At 37.3% G+C, this 18,761-nt stretch overlaps 1 protein-coding gene across 3 annotated transcripts in view; it reads left to right on the top strand.

The window, feature by feature from the left end:
* The first annotated feature begins 280 nt into the window (after positions 1 to 280).
* RABGAP1L (RAB GTPase activating protein 1 like) overlaps positions 281 to 18,761 on the top strand; it is a 221,024-nt gene continuing 202,543 nt past the window's right edge. For 2 of the 3 annotated variants that reach the window (XM_057427333.1, XM_057427332.1), the window contains exons 1-9: positions 284 to 462; positions 1,691 to 1,883; positions 3,557 to 3,767; positions 6,113 to 6,287; positions 7,052 to 7,212; positions 8,027 to 8,137; positions 12,537 to 12,603; positions 14,272 to 14,374; positions 15,586 to 15,752. In XM_057427333.1, the coding sequence (XP_057283316.1) occupies positions 328 to 462; positions 1,691 to 1,883; positions 3,557 to 3,767; positions 6,113 to 6,287; positions 7,052 to 7,212; positions 8,027 to 8,137; positions 12,537 to 12,603; positions 14,272 to 14,374; positions 15,586 to 15,752 (1,323 nt within the window). In that variant the 5' untranslated portion in view covers positions 284 to 327. Of the gene's footprint in view, positions 463 to 1,690; positions 1,884 to 3,556; positions 3,768 to 6,112; positions 6,288 to 7,051; positions 7,213 to 8,026; positions 8,138 to 12,536; positions 12,604 to 14,271; positions 14,375 to 15,585; positions 15,753 to 18,761 lie in introns of all 3 variants that reach the window. The other variant, XM_057427334.1, reaches the window with a different exon arrangement.

The following is an 18,761-nucleotide window of genomic DNA, read 5'->3' as shown; positions in this document are numbered from 1 at the left end:
TTTGTTTCCCCCCTGTGCTATATGTGAAGTGGGGAAGTGAAAGCTCTGAGATGAACTTCCTCATGTGTTATCTATACACGTAGGTAACAGCTGCTGCTAAGTCATAGTATTTTTAAATATATACCCTAAAAATCATACAGACTATCTGAAAAAAGGTTTCTTAAACCAATGATTTCAGAGTTTGAGGAATATAGTATAATACATTCATAAAGTTTCCACAATAACTTCACATTATACCTATTAAAATATTGTTTACAGCTTCAAGCCTGCTTATTTAATATTTTTCCTTCTTTGTTAGTTCTTGTGGCAGGAGAATACTGGGCTGAGATGGAAGTCAAAACATCATTTAGCAAAGCCAGCAGGATTCCTGAAACTGTATCCACATTAATTAATGAAGAATTTGTCCTGGTTCATCAGCAATCTGAGGATACCTCTGGAAAAGATGAAAAACCTCAGCTGAAGGTTTACTATTACTTTATTTTAAATGCATAGTAAGATATGTATTGATAAAACAATTCAACTTCTTTTGAGTATTTAAAGATACTTGTGTGTGTTTGAGGAGGCTCTTAGACTGCAGTTATTTGTCCTTGGTTATTACTTGTGAAATTAACTGCTTGGATGAAACAAATCTGTCCAAAAGTGGCAGTTCACTTTTAATAACTTCTTCAGGGATCAGCTTTATTATATTCTGTGGTTTTATACATTTGTAAAGGACTAAAAAGTTCTTTTTAAAGAGTGAGCTTCAGATTAAAGTTTGGGAAGTATTCTTTATGTAGGGATCAGATTTCTCTAAATGTTTTTATCTTAAAAGAACATAATTAGGCCACATAGGAATAGACCACAGAGGGTTTTGGTTTTTACTTTTTAATTTAGTTTTCCTGCTTAGTGTTACTTCAGGCATAACTAAGACATTTTTCTAAAAGCTTTCTTCTGCCTCTTAGTAGCAGAATATTTTAGCATTTGGGTGACAGCTGATTGGTTAATTACAAATTTCCCCACTTGAGTTGCAGTGGCTGATTTACTGGTTTTGGTCTGCTTGAAACAATAGGAATCTGTTCCCCTTGAAACCACAATGAGTACTCATTTTGTCTTTGCATAACTGGCAGTTATTTACAGCCAGTGACTTCTGCCTGTATTAAACACTAGCTGCTTCTTTAGTAATTGTCTGTAAAGAGGCAGGTGAGCTGGAGGTAGAATCCAAGATGCAAGTTTATTATTGGCCATGGCTTTCTTTGGTCTGAAAAGTGAGTACTTGTGAAAGGCTGTATGTCCCTCCACCCCTACCAGGGAACGTCTCACCATTTTCTTACCATTTCTGTGGACTTGCATCCTTCCAGTCTGTGGGACAATTGGTGAAACAACTGAAATGGATGTGGCTGAGAAAGTAAAATTTTTTTCAAGACTAATCAATAGCAAAGTCTGATCTCCATTATGAATGGAGGGTATAAATGTGCAAACCTCTTATTTTGAGAGGTCTGTAGCTTTTCGATGCATGGTTTCTGCATTAGCATTAAAAACGTGCATTATATGTTGGACATTGGATTATATTTGATTTAATTTTGTTGATTCTTATTCTGTTGTCCTGTTCAGCAAAGGTTTTTAACGTTTGCAATGGGTAAGATTATATGTTTGAAAAATAATAGTGAAAGTAAAGCTACAAGTGTCTTTAAAACGTGTCATCTGCTTACAGGTATTTTCAAATGGAGATGATCAGCTGGAGAAAGCAATGGAAGAGTTACTGAGGGATTCTGAAAAAGACCAGAACGATTTCACTGCTCTCCAAGAAGGTTCCAGTGATGCAAGCAGCCAGGCAGCTCAAGATGATTCAGCAGGTCAAACACATACGCCATCTTTGCACCTTGCTTTAGATCCTTCTACTACAGGTATTGCTGAAGTGCTTCCTCCAGCAATCATGTATGGCAGTTTTTTTCTTTATGCAGCTTCAGGTTAACCTGAAAATGAATATAAAGCTTTCTGGAGCTTCATTCTAAAACTGTGCTGAACAATATCCTGGGCTTCCTCTCCTTTTCTGATTATGTGAGGATAATAGATGGGAATAGATTGTCATCAGATTGATAGCCTATGCTGCTCAGTTTTGGTCAAGATAATTTTCATTTTGTCTTCAGTCCTAGATAAGTTAGGCCTAAGTGTTGTATAACTTACTGAAAGGGCTATAGCTGAGGTAGAAATGCTACTGATGACATATGAGAAATTCCAGGGCAGTTTTATTGATAGTACTACTTGGAAATGGAATATACCTTGTGAAAACTGATAAACTTTTCATCTCTGATTCTACTGCCAGTTATCAGTAACGACACATTTGAAACTGCTGTTTGCTGGGAATGATTGTGATACTTTTCTGGTATTTGAAATTTTAGTAAAAAAGAGAAGACAGAAAACTTTTTATATAAAATATATTGTGTATTGTAGATTTTTAAAAATGTATCTCTGTATATTAGGAATACAAGGCTGTGGCCATCTCTGTGGGCCTTGTACTAGACATTTTCTTTTTTCCTCAGTGGTATGCAGAGCACTTCTGTGACCTTGTGTCAGATAATTCCAAAAGCATCTGCTTGGAAAGTGGTGGGGAAAAAAAAAGTTTTTGTAGTAGAATAAGACAGCTTACGCATAATGGAAACACCCGTCTCTTATATACACATACACAGTTTTTCAGCCTTTATGATTTAAGTATCATGGAAATACTAGCTATAGTAATAAGGAATAGAAATATCAGGATTGCTTAGAGAGGTTTGGAATGTCTGTCTTTGGAGATATGAAATCTCATCTGTGTAGGGCTCTAAGTAACCTGATCCAGTTTTGAAACTAGCCATAATCTAACCTGATCTGTCTTTGAGCAGAAGTTAAAGCTAAATGACCTCTAGAGGTCTTTTCCAACCTAGATTACTCTGATTTGTCCACCACATCTCCTCTCATTTCTCAAATGACAAAATGCCTTAAAAAACCCCACCAGAAAACAACAATAGTGGCAAAACTGCCAAAAGCCCTCTCAAGATCATCCCAGTCCATACTAGCGATAAAGTAGAAAAAGAATGTTTCTTTTCTACTAAGTAGAGGAGCAGACAGATATCCTTTTTCTTTTTTCCAGCTCTCTGATGGTTACATGCAGTTAACATAGCTATCCCAGGAATGTGAACCCCATTTCATAATTCTACGCAAGCTGCAAAGACCTGGGAGGAAAGAGAATTAGAGGCATCTTTATGTAAAATGATGAGTAGGAACTAGAAAGAGATATAAGGAAACTAAAGAACATCTGGTGAATAAGCTTAAACAAAAATTGTGTTCTGGCACTGCTAAAGAGAAACAAAAGGCAATTTGTCCTTATGCCATACTTGGAGATATGTGTTAGAATAGAATAGATTTAAATTAAGCTGCCGGATTTCTTCCTGAGCTGAACATTTCTTCCTGAGCTGAACATTTGAACACCATGTCCATTTTCCAAATGGGCAGGAGGTTTTGCTCATTCAGCAAACAACGTGTAAAAAAAAAAAAAAAAAAGCAAAGCAAATGCTTAAAGAAGTGGTTTCTTCATTTTCAGAAATCTCTGCACCAAGGCCGTTTTTTCCTGGTGAACCCCTGGAAGAGGACAGTGTATTGTTTAACAAACTGACTTATTTAGGTTGCACAAAAGTGTCTGCTCCTCGAAATGAACCAGAAGCTCTACATGCCATGGCAAACATGAAATCCTCAAGTCAAGCCTCTTTACCTGTAACACTTTATGTTCCAAACAATCCGGAAGGCTCCGTAAGGTAACATACAAATTTTTCTTTTGTTACTTGCACAGACACATAAAAGGTGGCTCTGACTTTGTTACTCGCACGTTGAAGTAGAATTGCTGGATTTGTGCCTAAAGTTCTTGCTGAAGACAGTTTTGAGAAATTCCTCTGAAGCCACACAATATGTGCTTACATTTAACATGCAGTACATAGTTGATGGTAGCAGTTGCCGTACAGTGTCAACAGAAGCGTATATTTCTACCTGCATCTCTGTTCTAATATAAGATTTCCGCTGTGAAGGGAGAGCTGATAATGCCTAGAGTCTAGGGAGATTGGGAGAAAATAATCACCTCCAAGGTAAATAGAATCATAGAATAGTTAGGTTTGGAAAGGACCTTAAGATCATCAAGTTCCAACCCCCCTGCCATGGGCAGGGACACCTCACACTAAACCATATCACCCAAGGCTTCGTCCAGCCTGGTCTTGAACACTGCCAGGGATGGAGCATTCACAACCTCCCTGGGCAACCTATTCCAGTGCCTCACCACCCTAACAGGAAAAGCATTTCCTCCTTATATCCAATCTAAACTTCCCCTGTTAAAGTTTGAACCCGTTACCCCTTGTCGTATCACTACAGTCCCTAATGAAGAGTCCCTCCCCAGCATCCCTATAGGCCCCCTTCAGATACTGGAATATGTTGAGGCAGTAGTAGTCCTGCTGGCTTTTGGTTTTGGGTTGAAGAGGTTTGAATTTTAGACTCTTCCATAGATGCTGAATACTTAAGACTTGCTAGTCTCTGTTTCTGGACAGCTATGATAAAGCCAAAACCTGAGTTTGGCTCAGGATGCATATGCTGATAGTCTCTAGATACTAAAAAAAATTTACCTGCCCCTTGTGAGAAGGGTCTATTTAAGTAGTGATGAAAGAGTCGAGTTCTTAATCAGGGTGCAATAAAGGTGCATCTGTAGCATTTCTGTATCCAGAAGTAGGGAGCATCTGGATATTCAAGGTTTTTATGTTTAAACTCTGATACCAAGATATCTTGGATATCTGTATCAATTATATGCGTAGATTCCTTTCCTGTGCTTTTCTGTGCCGCACCTATGTGTTTGCTATCATCTTGTGCAGAAAGGACTTTCAAGCACATGTTTTCTTCTGATTTGCTCTTTGAACCAAATTTAAATTTTCATTTGACATTATGACAATATTTCAATTGAATTAGGAAATTACACGGCATAATTTTATGATGCAACTGCCACATGAACGCAAGGTGTTAGGGTGCTGTACGTATTTTCATAGCTATTCAAGCTGTATTTCATAGCTTGAATGTGGCCATTCAGGAAGGCTGAAACTGAAGGTTCCTTTGATCTTCAATTGCAGAAGACATCATTACGCAAAGAACTGCCTAGGAATTTGCACAGAACTCTAAAGGTGAATCCATGTGTGACATAATACACTCAATCACAGTTCGAGTGACACCAGTGCCATCTTTGAGGAATGTTTCTATTCCATTCAGACAGTTATCTGAATACTTGTCATGTGGGGTTTCATTTACCATGTCCCACCAATAGTACAGTATGCTAAATCCTGTCTGGAATTTTCCTGCTTGTAGAAGACTAGTCCTTTATTTTTATTGTTACAGGCTTGAGATTCTATTCCAGGTAACAAATGTTTACTTACCTTTGATGTGAACGTGCATATGGACAAGTAGCAAAAAGACAAAGAACTGTGGAACTCTGTTAGAAACTCACTGTCTGGTAGTCTGTTCTGAGACCACCACCCCTGTTGTCTTCTTTAAAGTTTCTGAAATATTCATTGGGTTCGGAGTTTGAGAGGAATTTAAAATTTTGTATGAGCCCTTAAATCTGTGATTAATATTCACCTGAACATGGCAGCAAGCATTTGCTAAGCTATATAGTCCTGTAGAATCTGAATAAATAATGTTTCCTTAATGCTTTCTTAAACAGAGATACAAAAGAATTTAAATCCATCAAAATTAAAAAAGCCATTTAAATGTTAACATTGCATTTTTTTGGTATGCAAATCACATACTCACAATTGCTGTAGCTTCTGCATTTCTTCTCTTTTTCCCTAATGATTGCAGAGCAATGATGGTCATTGTTACTGCATGATGTAGAAATATTTGTCTATATTATGGAGTATAAAAGAAATTAAGCCAGTGTTACAGCCAGAAACATTTAAATCTTAAATTTGCAAAGCCTGACATTTCTGTTCCTACTGCTCATCTTGTGTACTTGAATTTAGTAGTAATTACAGTTTAGATACTAGTTTATCTAACTGCAGAAGAGACTTTTAGGTAGGCATGTTTATTTTATCGACCTTTTTCTTTGATTCCCCCCTCTTCTTCTCCCTGACAGAATAATAAATCAATCAAGCAACACAGAGATAGCCTCATTTCCAATCTATAAGGTGTTGTTTTGTGTGCGTGGACAAAATGGAACTTCAGAAAGTGACTGTTTTGCATTTACTGAAAGCAGCTGTGGAACAGAGGAGTTCCAGATTCATGTTTTTTCCTGTGAGATTAAAGAGGCAGTAAGTATTAAATGTTGTACAGTGACTGGTAAAAAGGATACAAGTGGTATTTTAAGAAGTTACTCCAGATGTGGAAGTGATATATTGTGCCTTGAAAAATGTTAACATATATATAATGAGTTTCACAGAATGTGCAGCTAGTCATAAATGAGTATTAATATAACTTATTTTTTCTTTAGGTATTTCAGTATAATTCCAAAGTGCACTGTGATGGGATGATTTAGGAAGCCTGAGTTTAAGACAAGTATTCTGTTTTTGAGGCCTCATTTGTTTAGATTTCAGAATAAAGTTGCAGTGTAGAGCTTATGAGTTAGAAAGCATCATTTTACTGTACTCTGCCCTAGATATTTTGGGAAGAATTACATGATAGTTTGGGGGAAAAGTTTTTTTCTAGGGTGGAAAAACAGAGGTTTTTCCAGAAATGCAGGAGGAGGCTGTTAGTTGTGCTTTTCAGGTTGTGTATTTAACGATGCATTATTCAGGTCCTCTAATGAGTTGCATTCCTAATCTTATAATAATATATTAACCTGCTCAGCATTACATGAGCAATGAATGTGGCATGAATAGAAACAGGAGATGATGTTACTCAATTTGCTTGGTTATTAAACCCTTGATCTGAATGCTTTGTGTTATATGAGGCATGTTTTGTGTTCACTGTAAGAGGAAAGTGACAGTAATTTTATGACCTTCAAAATCACATCAAATGGTTTTATTGAAAGTACTCTTTTTAGTTTTTGTGAAAGTATTCTTTTGCTTTTCTGCAGGTCAGCCGAATTTTATATAGTTTCTCAACAGCATTCAAACGTTCTTGCAAACAAGCATCTGATCATGTTAAGGACTTTCTTCTTCCTACTCCAGATAGCGATGTGTACACTTTCAGTGTTTCCTTAGAAGTCAAAGAAGATGATGGAAAAGGAAATTTTAGGTAATCTGAATGGAAAGGGAAAAGTGGAAATCTCTTTGAAAAAAGCGTATAGTTATTTGCAGAATGCATAGCTACTGTGTTGCAGTAAAAATTATTTGGCCTCACTTCGTAAGTAGACTCATTATAAAAAGGAAGCTGTTGCTTTGCTTTTACAATTTTCTTCTCCATATCTTTTCTCTCAAGATTAAAAATCATTATACCTTTTCCAAGTTAGTTTCTTTTGAACCTGATTTGTGGTAGGGATACTAAAGGTAGGCCTCTGTAAATGGAAAAGATAGTAGGAACTCTGTTAAACACTTCATTGAACCAGTTCTCTTGAGTGAACCACAATCTAGCAGTCTCTTTATTAATTTATTTTAAATAGGCTAATGAAATCCAAATTTATTGAAGATTCAGAAAATGTAAACTTTTCTCAGTGTTACAGGGGACAGAGGAGGAAAGTATTCTTCGCCTTACAGTTAATTACAGGATGTTTTAGAATGGAAGAGAGAGTTAATAGTAAGAATTAGTTCTGTGAAAATGTCCTATGTATTTTTTCTTCATAGCTGGTATACGGCATATTTTCTATGATTTTAAAACCCCAAATACCCCATGCAGTTTTGGATATATTTGATAAACCCCAGACAGCATACTAAATGTGAGCCTGTAGTCTGTTTTTCTTAAGTGGTGCTTTATTAACTTATCAATAAAGGAAGAGGAGTTGTCAGATAACTCCAGCCATTAACATTGTAAGTGGGCTGCCACTCTCTTTTCTATATTTAACAGTTAATGTTTTATACCTGTGCTAAAGAAACTTGTTTCTTTATTACTTTAGCCCTGTGCCAAAGGATAGAGAGAAATTATATTTCAAGCTTAAACAGGGAATTGAGAAGAAAGTGGTGATTACAGTTCAGCAACTCTCAAACAAAGAACTGGCCATTGAAAGGTAAGATTCTTGTAAAAAATAATGCAGGTAATGTTTTTGAGAGAACAGTATTTAATGTACTTTTTCATGGCTTTGCAAGTTATGTGACAGGAAAACATACAACGACACAGAAAGTATTACTGCAAAGTTTAATTAATTTATAGGTACCCAGTTCAGTTTTAAATTCCTTCTGAAGTATTTGTGTAATTTTTAGGTGAGAACAAGAAACGTAGCCTGTAATACTCAGACATTCTTGGCTTTTGCTTTTTAATTGTCTTTTTGAATGTGGTGTTAGGATACTTAAAACATTCAAATGCTTTTGATTTTGCTTTCTGTTGGTTTTAAGTAGTGAAAAACTGTGCATTTATTGTAATCCTGCTTTACCAGCATCTTGCTGTTTAGTGTAAGTAATGAAGTTACATTGTTTGAGCTACATTAAATCTTGGAGCATATTAATCTATTAGATCAGTGTACTGGAACACTACAAGTTTGGACTCAACCTCCTGTTTAGAAGGAGCAATCTTTTGGTGGAGTCTTCAAGATAAATAGGATTCCTTTGTAGTTTTTTTATAACGTGATTCTAGTGTCTGTCTTCAAGTGGTGGTGAAGAGCCTAGGAATGGTTGGTAACTCGTGTTTCATGGAAATCACACCACGGGTATCCCTTTTGGACAGCATAATCTGACCTTTTGTGCAAAGCACGTGCACAAGAAGTGGACTGTGCATATGAAGAATAACTCTAAGTTACTATGTTTGTTAACAGTACACTCTTGTTACTATAGTAGTAGTAGGTATTGCATTAATTTAAATTAGGAAATCCTTCTCAATAGCTCAGTTTTTAAAAATAGCAACCACCACCAGATGGCAATCTTATCAAGGAGTCACAATAGGAGAATATACTGTTACTGAAAAGGGAATTAAAGATAATGGGAGAATCAAGGAAAAAAACCCCACAACCCTCCCAGAATTTAAGATTAATGTCTTGACTTGCTTTCAGACTTTGATTTCAAAAACAAAACTGAAATTTTAAGCAAGGAATATATAGCAAATTTTTTATGAATATTCTTTTGTGTTGTAAAATTGTACTTCTGCTACTCATTGGCTTAAAAAATGCTATTTTAATTATGTTTTTAATTGAAATAATTTTGGCTTCAGAATTCAGTTAATAAATTATGAGCTCTTTTAAGCATTTCTAAATAGCATTTATTGGTTTGATTTCCCTCTCTCTTCCTCCTCCTCAAAAGTAAAGCTCCCTTCCTTAGAAATAAGCTTTTATTTTGGTATTGTTTAGGATATTCAATTAAGATGTTATTTTTATTGCCACGAGCTTTGCTGAGAAAAAGTTATTTAGTTGACATGACATACACAGGCTTGTAAGTAATTTATTGTTCTTACTACTCATAATATTAAAATTCAAAAGCAGTATAGCCGATCAGGTCATATCAGGCAGTGAACTTTTAAGCAATTTAATGTGTCTTCAGAAGTATTTCTAAGTGGAAATCATAATGCAGAAAAATGTTGTTGCTAAAGAAGTTTGGTCTTTGGCCTAAAGAATCTTTCTTCCTGGTTTCAGTAGAGTAAACCTGGTATCACTCAGAGAAACTTGCCACCTCCTGGTGTTTGGATAGGGCCTGTTGCTTTGTTGATAGAGTTGGTTACTCTCAGTTGAGTTACTTTGGCCCCTAGTAGAAGCTAGTGACCCCTCTATTATTATAAATTGTAGTTCTCTCAGAGATTTTCTACCCTAGGAACAAAAAATAGCAGGTCAGTCTACTGCAGTGTTCTGCCTGGTCTAATTAGTCTTACAGAGGAGACTGGTTGTGTTGTTAAGCGTAAGTCCTAGCACACTAGCTACCTCTGTTGCTTTACATGATGCTGCATTATGCAATATATATAAAGCAAAATTGTTGTCTATTGTTTTATTTACCAGTTTGATTTTTAAGATTCTAGTAGGGAGAATATGGAGAAAGAAAAATAGAATTGCGGATGCAAGTTACTGTTTAAGTGTAATGAGGTAGAAAATGAAAATCACATATCCAAACGTAATAAAGGCAGACTTACTAGATGGCACAGTAATTGCATATAGAATCATAGAATCGTTAGGGTTGGAAAGGACCTTAAGATCATCAAGTTCCAACCCCCCTGCCGTGGGCAGGGACACCTTACACTAAATCGTATCACCCAAGGCCTCGTCCAGCCTGGTCTTGAGCACTGCCAGGGATTCACAACTTCCCTGGGCAACCCATTCCAGTGCCTCACCACCCTAACAGGAAAGAATTTCCTTCTTATATCCAACCTAAACTTCCCCTGTTTAAGTTTGAATCCATTACCCCTTGTCCTGTCACTACAGTCCCTCATGAAGACTCCCTCTCCAGCATCTCTATAGGCCCCCTTCAGATACTGGAAGGCTGCTATGAGGTCTCCATGCAGCCTTCTCTTCTCCAGGCTGAACAGCCCCAACTTTCTCAGCCTGTCTTCATACAGGAGGTGCTCCAGTCCCCTGATCATCCTCGTGGCCCTTCTCTGGACTTGTTCTAACAGTTCCATGTCCTTTTTATGTTGAGGACACCAGAACTGCACGCAATACTCCAGGTGAGGTCTCACAAGAGCAGAGTAGAGGGGCAGGATCACCTCCTTCGACCTGCTGGTCACACTCCTTTTGATGCAGCCCAGGATACGGTTGGCTTTCTGGGCTGCAAGCGCACACTGCAGCCGGCTCATGTTCATTTTCTCATCAACCAACACCCCCAAGTCCTTCTCTGCAGGGCTGCTTTGAATCTCTTCTCTGCCTAACCTGTAGCTGTGCCTGGGATTGCTCCGACCCAGGTGTAGGACCTTTCCAGTTAATAGCATTGTTGAAATGATATTTGCTTTCATCTTTGTTCAAGATACAATAGTTTCACTGCTTTCAGGCAAACAGACTGTATCTTCATTTCTAACCTGTGAATACTCAAATAATCTCTTAAAATTTATGTTTGTTGAAAAATGTAAATTTTCATTTGGGTAAGTGGGCTGCCCAGATGACAGAACAGCTTTTGTGCAGACTTAGAGAATGTGGAAATGGCAGGCTCTTCCTGGTGCGTTCAGTTACCTGGTGGGAAGGGTACAGAGGAAATGGAATTAGATTTTTCTGGGAGGTGTGGCATGGTAGGATTAGAATTAATGGACACAGATTACTTCACTGGAAATGCCTGTTAATTAGGCCAGTTGTTGTCAGTACAAATGGAGCATTGGAACATGTTGCTGTAAGAGGTCATTCATTCTGTTCTCAGAGGTCCTCAGGATTTGACTTGACAAAGCCCTGGGCAGCCCGATTCAAGTTGGTCCTCTTTTGGGTAGATGTTTGGGTCAGACTGCTTGTAGAGATTGCTTTTGATTAACATTGTTCTGAGAGTCAGTGATAAAAACTGATATGTCTGATTATATTGGAGAATTGAATTAAAGAACTGAGCTGTACAGAAGAAAAATTCTCAAAGCAAACCCCTCTGAAATACAACCTTATTTTTCTGTAACATTTCATGATTGCTTTTGAGGTGGTTTGGGGTTTTTTGGTTGGTTTTTTTCTGTTTTTATTTTTTCTCATTTGAGGTCAAACTTTTTTAAAAGTCTTTTCAAAATTGCTTGCAGCTTCTGTTATAAATACATAATTCTGTTTGGTATTTTTAAATTCATAATGGAGTATTTTCAGGGAAGGAAGATAGAGATGATTTGCAGAAATTTCAGACCTGGATTTGTGCCTTCACTATTGAGGAAGTTTGAAAGTCTGAATGTTTTAAGAATTTTTTTTCTTTATTAATACTCTTAAAAGTATCAAGAGCATTTTCTTGTTAAATGATTGGACAGGAATTCTGGAATTCAAGGCTTTGTATAATATAGAAGTTCAGTAGTTCAGTTTTAAAAAGTAAAGAATGGAAGTCTAAAAATTGAACAAATACTCTCTTTTTTTCTTTTTTTTTTTTTTTTAAGGTCCCATGATGCTGCCTGTTGTTTTACACCAGTGATATTCTGGGTGATAGAAGGGTGAATTTGTAATATTTTGTATGATTGTATGAAAACAATTTTGAAAATGGTCTGGAGAGAAAGTGAATTTCCTCATCAATTTCTATCGCTCATGTATAGGAACTGTTGATATCTTTAAATTCAATATTATAAGAAGAATTGTTCACTGGTCAGAACTAACTTCTGTCATCTTCATTCTGGAAAATAATTTTCTTGTCATTTCTGTAATATGCATTGTGATGTTTCCTGAGCATTACCATAACACCAACACAAAATTGATAAGAAAGTTTCTCCTTGAATTGCAAGCACTAGGTGGCTGTGCCATTGTGTTCAAGAAAATACTTTTGTATTTTGAAAAACTGATTTCTCTCTCTCTTTCTCTCATTCTCTCTCTCTCTCTCTCTTTCATGTAAACTTAACAGATGCTTTGGGATGCTGCTAAGCCCTGGACGAAATGTGAAGAACAGTGACATGCATTTACTAGACATGGTAATGCTTAGCTCTAATAACCTGTTTAGTAAGATAGAGGTGATTTAAAAAAGCAAACAAAACCCAACGAAACAAAACTCTCATCTCCTTAGTCAACCTGGTGTGCCCCAGCTCCCCGGGGCTCACCATATCGATGCCGGCCTTAGCGCGGATGCCTGCTCGGCGTAGCGCACTGCAGCCCAGAACTTCTGGGCTCAAGGGATCCGGTGGTCTCAGCCTCCCGAGTAGCTGGGGCTACAGGCGCGCACCACCACGCCCGGCAATCTGTTTGGTTTTGTTTGTTGTTTCTGAAATCCTGGGGTTTATATCTTGAAACTAGGCATGAGTTTGTTATATACAGTGGGCAAAACATTTCAATAAATGTCCAAACTGATGGCATCTGTTTTTTGTTCAATTGGTGAAGCACTGATCAGGTCAGTTGGCAGCTGGTTGTTACAAATAACTAAGCTTTCTGTATTGTGTGAAGCATGTTGCCTAAAAATTTAGAGCAAACAATTATTATTTTTTTTTAAATGTGAGTATTAGGGAAGTGGTCTTACTTTTGCAGGACACTGGAAACTTTGCTTTTATTTCCTTCATTTAAATTTAAATTCTTGCTCAGAATTTGAAGTATTCACTTGTCTTCTGTAATCTTCCATTTCTTATGAGCTTCTTCTAAGAGAAGTACAAAATAATATTACACTTTCTGTGATAATATCGATTTACTTCCATGTTCTTGGTAAGTATGCAGCCATTTTCAAGTCAAGAAGTGCATGAGATAACCAGTCAGGGATTTTACAGCTACACAGTAATCCCAGTTTTTCCCAGTCCATTTCTTTAGTCATGTGGATGGTTCTAGCTATCAGTATTTAGTTTTCTTGTCAAACTCTTATTTGTCTGCTTGTGTCTACCTCTATTTGATGTCATTAGTTCCAATTTTCCATTTTTATTATTTGATTAGAAATTTAATATAGTGAGTATAAGGCATGATGAATTGGCTTCTATAAATCTATATAACAACTTTTTACTGTATAGACTGTGTATTTGAATTCCTGTCTTTACTCCATCTACAATTTTATGTATGTTTACATTTCAAGTACATTTAACCACTGAATGTAATGGCTTATTAGTTCATTTCTTGGTTATACTGTATACATATAAATCTGTGTTTTCCTTCAAACCTCTTTTCTCCCTATTTAAATCTCGAGAATTTAGTCACTCTTGCTGCTCTACCACAAATTAGATTGTAGAGTAGAAATGTCAACCTCCTTTCATCTATAAAGAGGCTGCTATACAGGCCTGTTGGATCATTTGGAACTATCCCAGAAAACATGAGGAAGAATATACTTGCCTCATACTAGTAATAGCTCCTCAGCTGCTCAGAAAGTAGAGTGGCAGATATCCCAGAATGCTTTTGTGCTTACAGTAAGCATAACTTCCCCCCTCCAACTTGATGAACTACCTTGTCTTCAGTTTCTTATATAATGTTTCTCCTAACATTTCTTCCTTCTCTTCCATTTCCCTATAACCTTTCTCAGTTGATTATTTCATATTCTTTATTTTGGCTGTATTTGCTACAGCGAACACAGTCTTACTCTGAAGTTCCTAAAACTGTTTTCCCTCCCATGCTCAATTTCTTTGATCACAAAGCATAACTGTTAGTAGAACCCTGTGTGTTTTTATTTTTAGGAATCCATGGGAAAAAGTTCTGATGGGAAGGCTTATGTAATTACTGGAATGTGGAATCCTAATGCACCCATGTTTCTGGTACTTAATGAGGAAACTCCTAAAGGTAATTTAATCTGATTTGTAAATTTGTTTTATGTGACATGGGTTTGATGTATGTGTTTTGTCCTGGGAATAGTGGTGCATATATCGAGTGCTTATAACATTATGCTCCAAAAGCCTGTGGCTAGGAGCTGTTCTGTGTAAAATATGCAATATAGAATATGAATAACACAGAACTGTGTGTTGCTTATCTGGAGATGCTAAATTAATGTTTAGGGCTTTTGTGCTTGTTCCCTTGTTATCAGGACTTTTTGGTCCAAAGCATGCAGAAGTTGTTTTGCACATTCGTTACTTAGCAAAGCAGTATAAATAGTAGGCATTGCTATTCTCTTTCTTTCAGTTTTCAGGTGACTTGTTTGCAAATAGATTACCTATTGTTTTTGTTTTAAAAAGTTACCAGGGTTACTTGGTACACTGTTTAATGTATACTCTCATTCTCTGCAGCAGGCATTGTAGGGTATACAACTTGGATAAATAGAATGTGCTCTTGCAGCCCAGAACACCAACCGTGTCCTGGGCTGCATCAAAAGGAGTGTGACCAGCAGGTCAAAGGGGGTGATCCTGCTCTCGTGAGACCTCACCTGGAGTATTATGTGCAGTTCTGGTGTCCTCAACATAAAAAGGACATGGAACTGTTGGAACAAGTCCAGAGAAGGGTCACGAGGATGATCAGGGGCACCTCCTGTATGAAGATAGGCTGAGAAAGTTGGGGCTGTTCAGCCTGGAGAAGAGAAGGCTGCATGGAGACCTCATAGCAGCCTTCCAGTATCTGAAGGGGGCCTGTAGGAATGCTGGAGAGGGACTCTTCGTTCGGGACTGTAGTGATAGGACAAGGGGTAATTAGTTAAAACTTAAACAAGGGAAGTTTAGATTGGATATAAGGAAGAAGTTCTTTGCCATAAGGGTGGTGAGGCACTGGAATGGGTTGCCCAGGGAGGTTGTGAATGCTCCATCCCTGGCAGTGTTCAAGGCCAGGTTGAACAGAGCCTTGGGTGATATGGTTTAGTGTGAGGTGTGCCTGCCCACGGCAGGGGCATTGGAACTTGATGATCTTGAGGTCCTTTCCAACCCTGTCTATTCTGTAATTCTATAATGGGTACAATAGTAATAATTGCATAGAGTTTTCAGTTTGAACAACAGTTTACTTCTCTCATTCTTTTGAGAAATTTGAACTTTGACTAATTTTTCTGTATGTGGTTTATTTTTCTGTTTTAGATAAGCGTGTATTCATGACTGTGGCAGTGGATATGGTTGTTACTGAAATAGTAGAGCCAGTTCGTTTTTTGCTTGAGACTGTTGTGCGTGTGTATCCTGCCAACGAACGTTTCTGGTACTTCAGCAGAAAAACCTTCACGGAAACTTTTTATATGAAGTTAAAACAGGTAATCCATATTTGTTTGGGTTTTTTTTTGTTTGCTTGTTTTGTTGTTTTTTTTAAGGAAAGTTGGTACTGTGAGCATTTTATTTTTCTGTCTTAATTTGGTCTTTACAACATGGCACCTGCACTTCAGTAGTTTTTTCTTTTAACTGTTTATTTCTGAGATGCTTATATCGAATCATAGAATAGCATGCGTAGCAGTTAAGTAGCATGTATAAATGTTCAATGCCTTTGTGTCAGGGTTTAATGCCAGCTGGCAACTAATCACTGGGCAGCTGCTCGCTCACTCCCCACTGGTGAAATGGGGGAGAAGAAGGGTAAAAGCGAGAACTTGGGGGTTGAGATAAAGGCAGTTTAATAAATAAGTAAAGCAAAAGCCAAACAAGGAATTCATTCACAACTTCCCTTCAGCAGGCAGGTGTTCAGCTATCACCAGGAAAGCAGGGATCCATTACATATGAAGGTTACCTGGGGAAGACAAATGCCATCACTCCAAAAGGGTTGTTCCCCCTGCCCTTCTTATTCTTCCTCAGCTTTATATGCTGAGTATGACATCATATGGTCTGGGATATCCCTTTGGTCAGCTGTCCTGGCTGTGTCCCCTCCCAACTACTTGTGTACCACCAGCCTTCTTGCTGGTGGCATGGGAGGCAGAAAAGGCCTTGACTGCATGTAAGGACTGCTTAACAGTACTGAAACATCCCTGTGTTATCCACACCTCCCAGCACAAATCCAAACATCACCCCATAGTAGCTACCATGAAGAAAATGAATTAATTCTACCCCACCCAAACCCAGCAGACTTTGTAAACTCAACCAGAATGAGTCGTAAGTCATTGACTTTGTGGGCTTAAACAATTTTCAGCCTACTTATTGAGTTCTCTGTTATTTCATGCAATCTCACCTGTGTGCAGACATCTAAAGCAAGTCTATTTAACTGGTAAAATTGAGAAATGATTCTTAAATTATTCAGTGTAAAATCAGTTGATATGTAACAAAGGGAAATTGTGGCTACTAAGGTTCAAAATGTGAAGGTAAGTGGCTGTAAGAATATAATCCCTTAAAGGCAAAGGAAGCTAATGCAGACGTTTAAAATTGTTAGACTATTACTGTATTTTCTTTTTTTTTTTAAACTATCTGAGAAAGTCGATTTCTGTGTTTTTAAAAAGAGAGCCTAAGTAGATTCTAGGGAATGGAACAGAATGTAACTAGGGAACGTGACAGTGGATTAACATCAAAAGCCTCAGCTCCAAAGATAGATGGCTTCTCTGTCCAGGACAATGAAGTCTGTGGTATATTTTCTTGCTGATGGAAAATCTTGGCAATCATGCTGTCGGTCATTGTGCAAATGTAGCGTGTTTGACTGTTGGTGAGAAATTCATGTATGCAGTCTGCCTGTTTCCGAGTTATAGCATGCAGAGCCCTTGGCAGGAAACTTCAGTCTTGGGCTATCTCAGCAAGGTGCCCATTCCAGTAAGGAAGCATCGATTGATGTTGTTCCAAAAGAAAGCAAGCAATGAAATGGCATTTCCTGCAAGGGGTAAATGAGACCTGTCTGTATTGGCAGAGGAAAATCTGAACTTTTCTGAGGAAGGATTCGTATAGATTTAATAGTCTGAACTGAGACTGGGGAAGTGAAGTCAGATAAGAGCAATGACATAAATGCGGGTTGCTGTGCGATTTAGGGATTGTTGTATCTATCTTGCTGTGTTACTCATTCACATTTTTGTCATTAGAGCATGATCCTTGTAGAGGTGGATTCCTATATATAGCACATTTGTGCTTCAGTAAAAACAAATAACCAAATTATTTTCATTTTATAGAGATGGGTCTTGCAGTTAATCAGCATGTGCAAGGAGCTGAAGACTTGTAATTCTTGTAGCATACAGCAAAGTCCATAATACCTGGTGCCTTAGTTCCTCAAAAATAAAAGCTATAGATACTGATGGTTAATAATATTAATGGCATCAATACTTGATTGATTTAACCAAGTACTTTGTAATTACTTGATAATGGGGTTCTGTGAGAATAAAACGGGGATAGTGGTTCTAATATCATCTTGCTAAATGTTACAAAATGCAGGGTATTTCTGCCCTGAAGTTCATTGAGCTCACTTCATGAGAAGTTCAGTCAGCACAACTGGCTGATAATTGGACCCATTGCTTCTATAGAATATCATCTTTAAAGGAAGCAGATCTGAATGATAACTCTAAAATACAGTAGTAAAGTCTTCTCAGTATTAAGTCATTTATATTGTGTAGTTGAAGCAGTCCCAGTTTAAGGTACCCATCTGCATAATTTCATTAGCTGGTTGAAATTGCAGGTGCTGGTTAGCAGTTCATGTGTATCTCCAGCAAAGGTGTCATGGAGGCTTCTAACTTGATAATAATTTTGTTTGTGTTCAGTTGTTGTTTTTCTTTCTCCCAGAAAAAATTGAATATTCTGTTACTGAAATGTTTGTTCTCTTTTTCATGGTTAATCAATGTTTTTAAGATGTTCAAAAAATTATTGTAACTAATTAGGCAAGATGCATAAAAAACAAAATAGTACAATATTTTTGGGCTGGTTCATTTAATATAATCATTAGTTTGCAGTTTTATACAATTCTCTACAAATATAGTTATCACTGTAGGTCAATGAATAGTAATACTGGTCAGAACTGTAACTCAGAGGAAAAACTAAAATTGCAATCTTATATCCAGTGCTTAAAGTATAGGTAGCTAACTTCTTTTTCATCTGAAAGTCCATTGAACATGAAAGATTTAGGCTGAACTCTGAAGTTTTCCACCCTGAAGTAAAAAGAAAACGAACGAGTTCATCCTGCCCCGCAGGCTTCGAGGTAGTTAGACATGAAAGTTATCAAATCCCTGAAGAGGCAGATTTGGAAGAAAAACTGCTTTTACAGGAAAAAGAAATTTTTCACTGAAAATATTCTGACCTCAAATTAGTTAAAGATACCATGCTCAGATTTCCAAGTTAAATGAACTGTTAGATTGACAAATATTCATGATTTG

Source organism: Pezoporus wallicus, unplaced genomic scaffold, assembly GCF_028554395.1.
Source record: "Pezoporus wallicus isolate ANWC-B61680 ecotype Strahan unplaced genomic scaffold, APGP_CSIRO_Pwel_v1 scaffold_7107, whole genome shotgun sequence".
Classification (NCBI taxonomy): domain Eukaryota; kingdom Metazoa; phylum Chordata; class Aves; order Psittaciformes; family Psittacidae; genus Pezoporus; species Pezoporus wallicus.
Note: the sequence above shows the minus strand (reverse complement) of the source record. Positions and strands in the feature narration are given on the sequence as shown.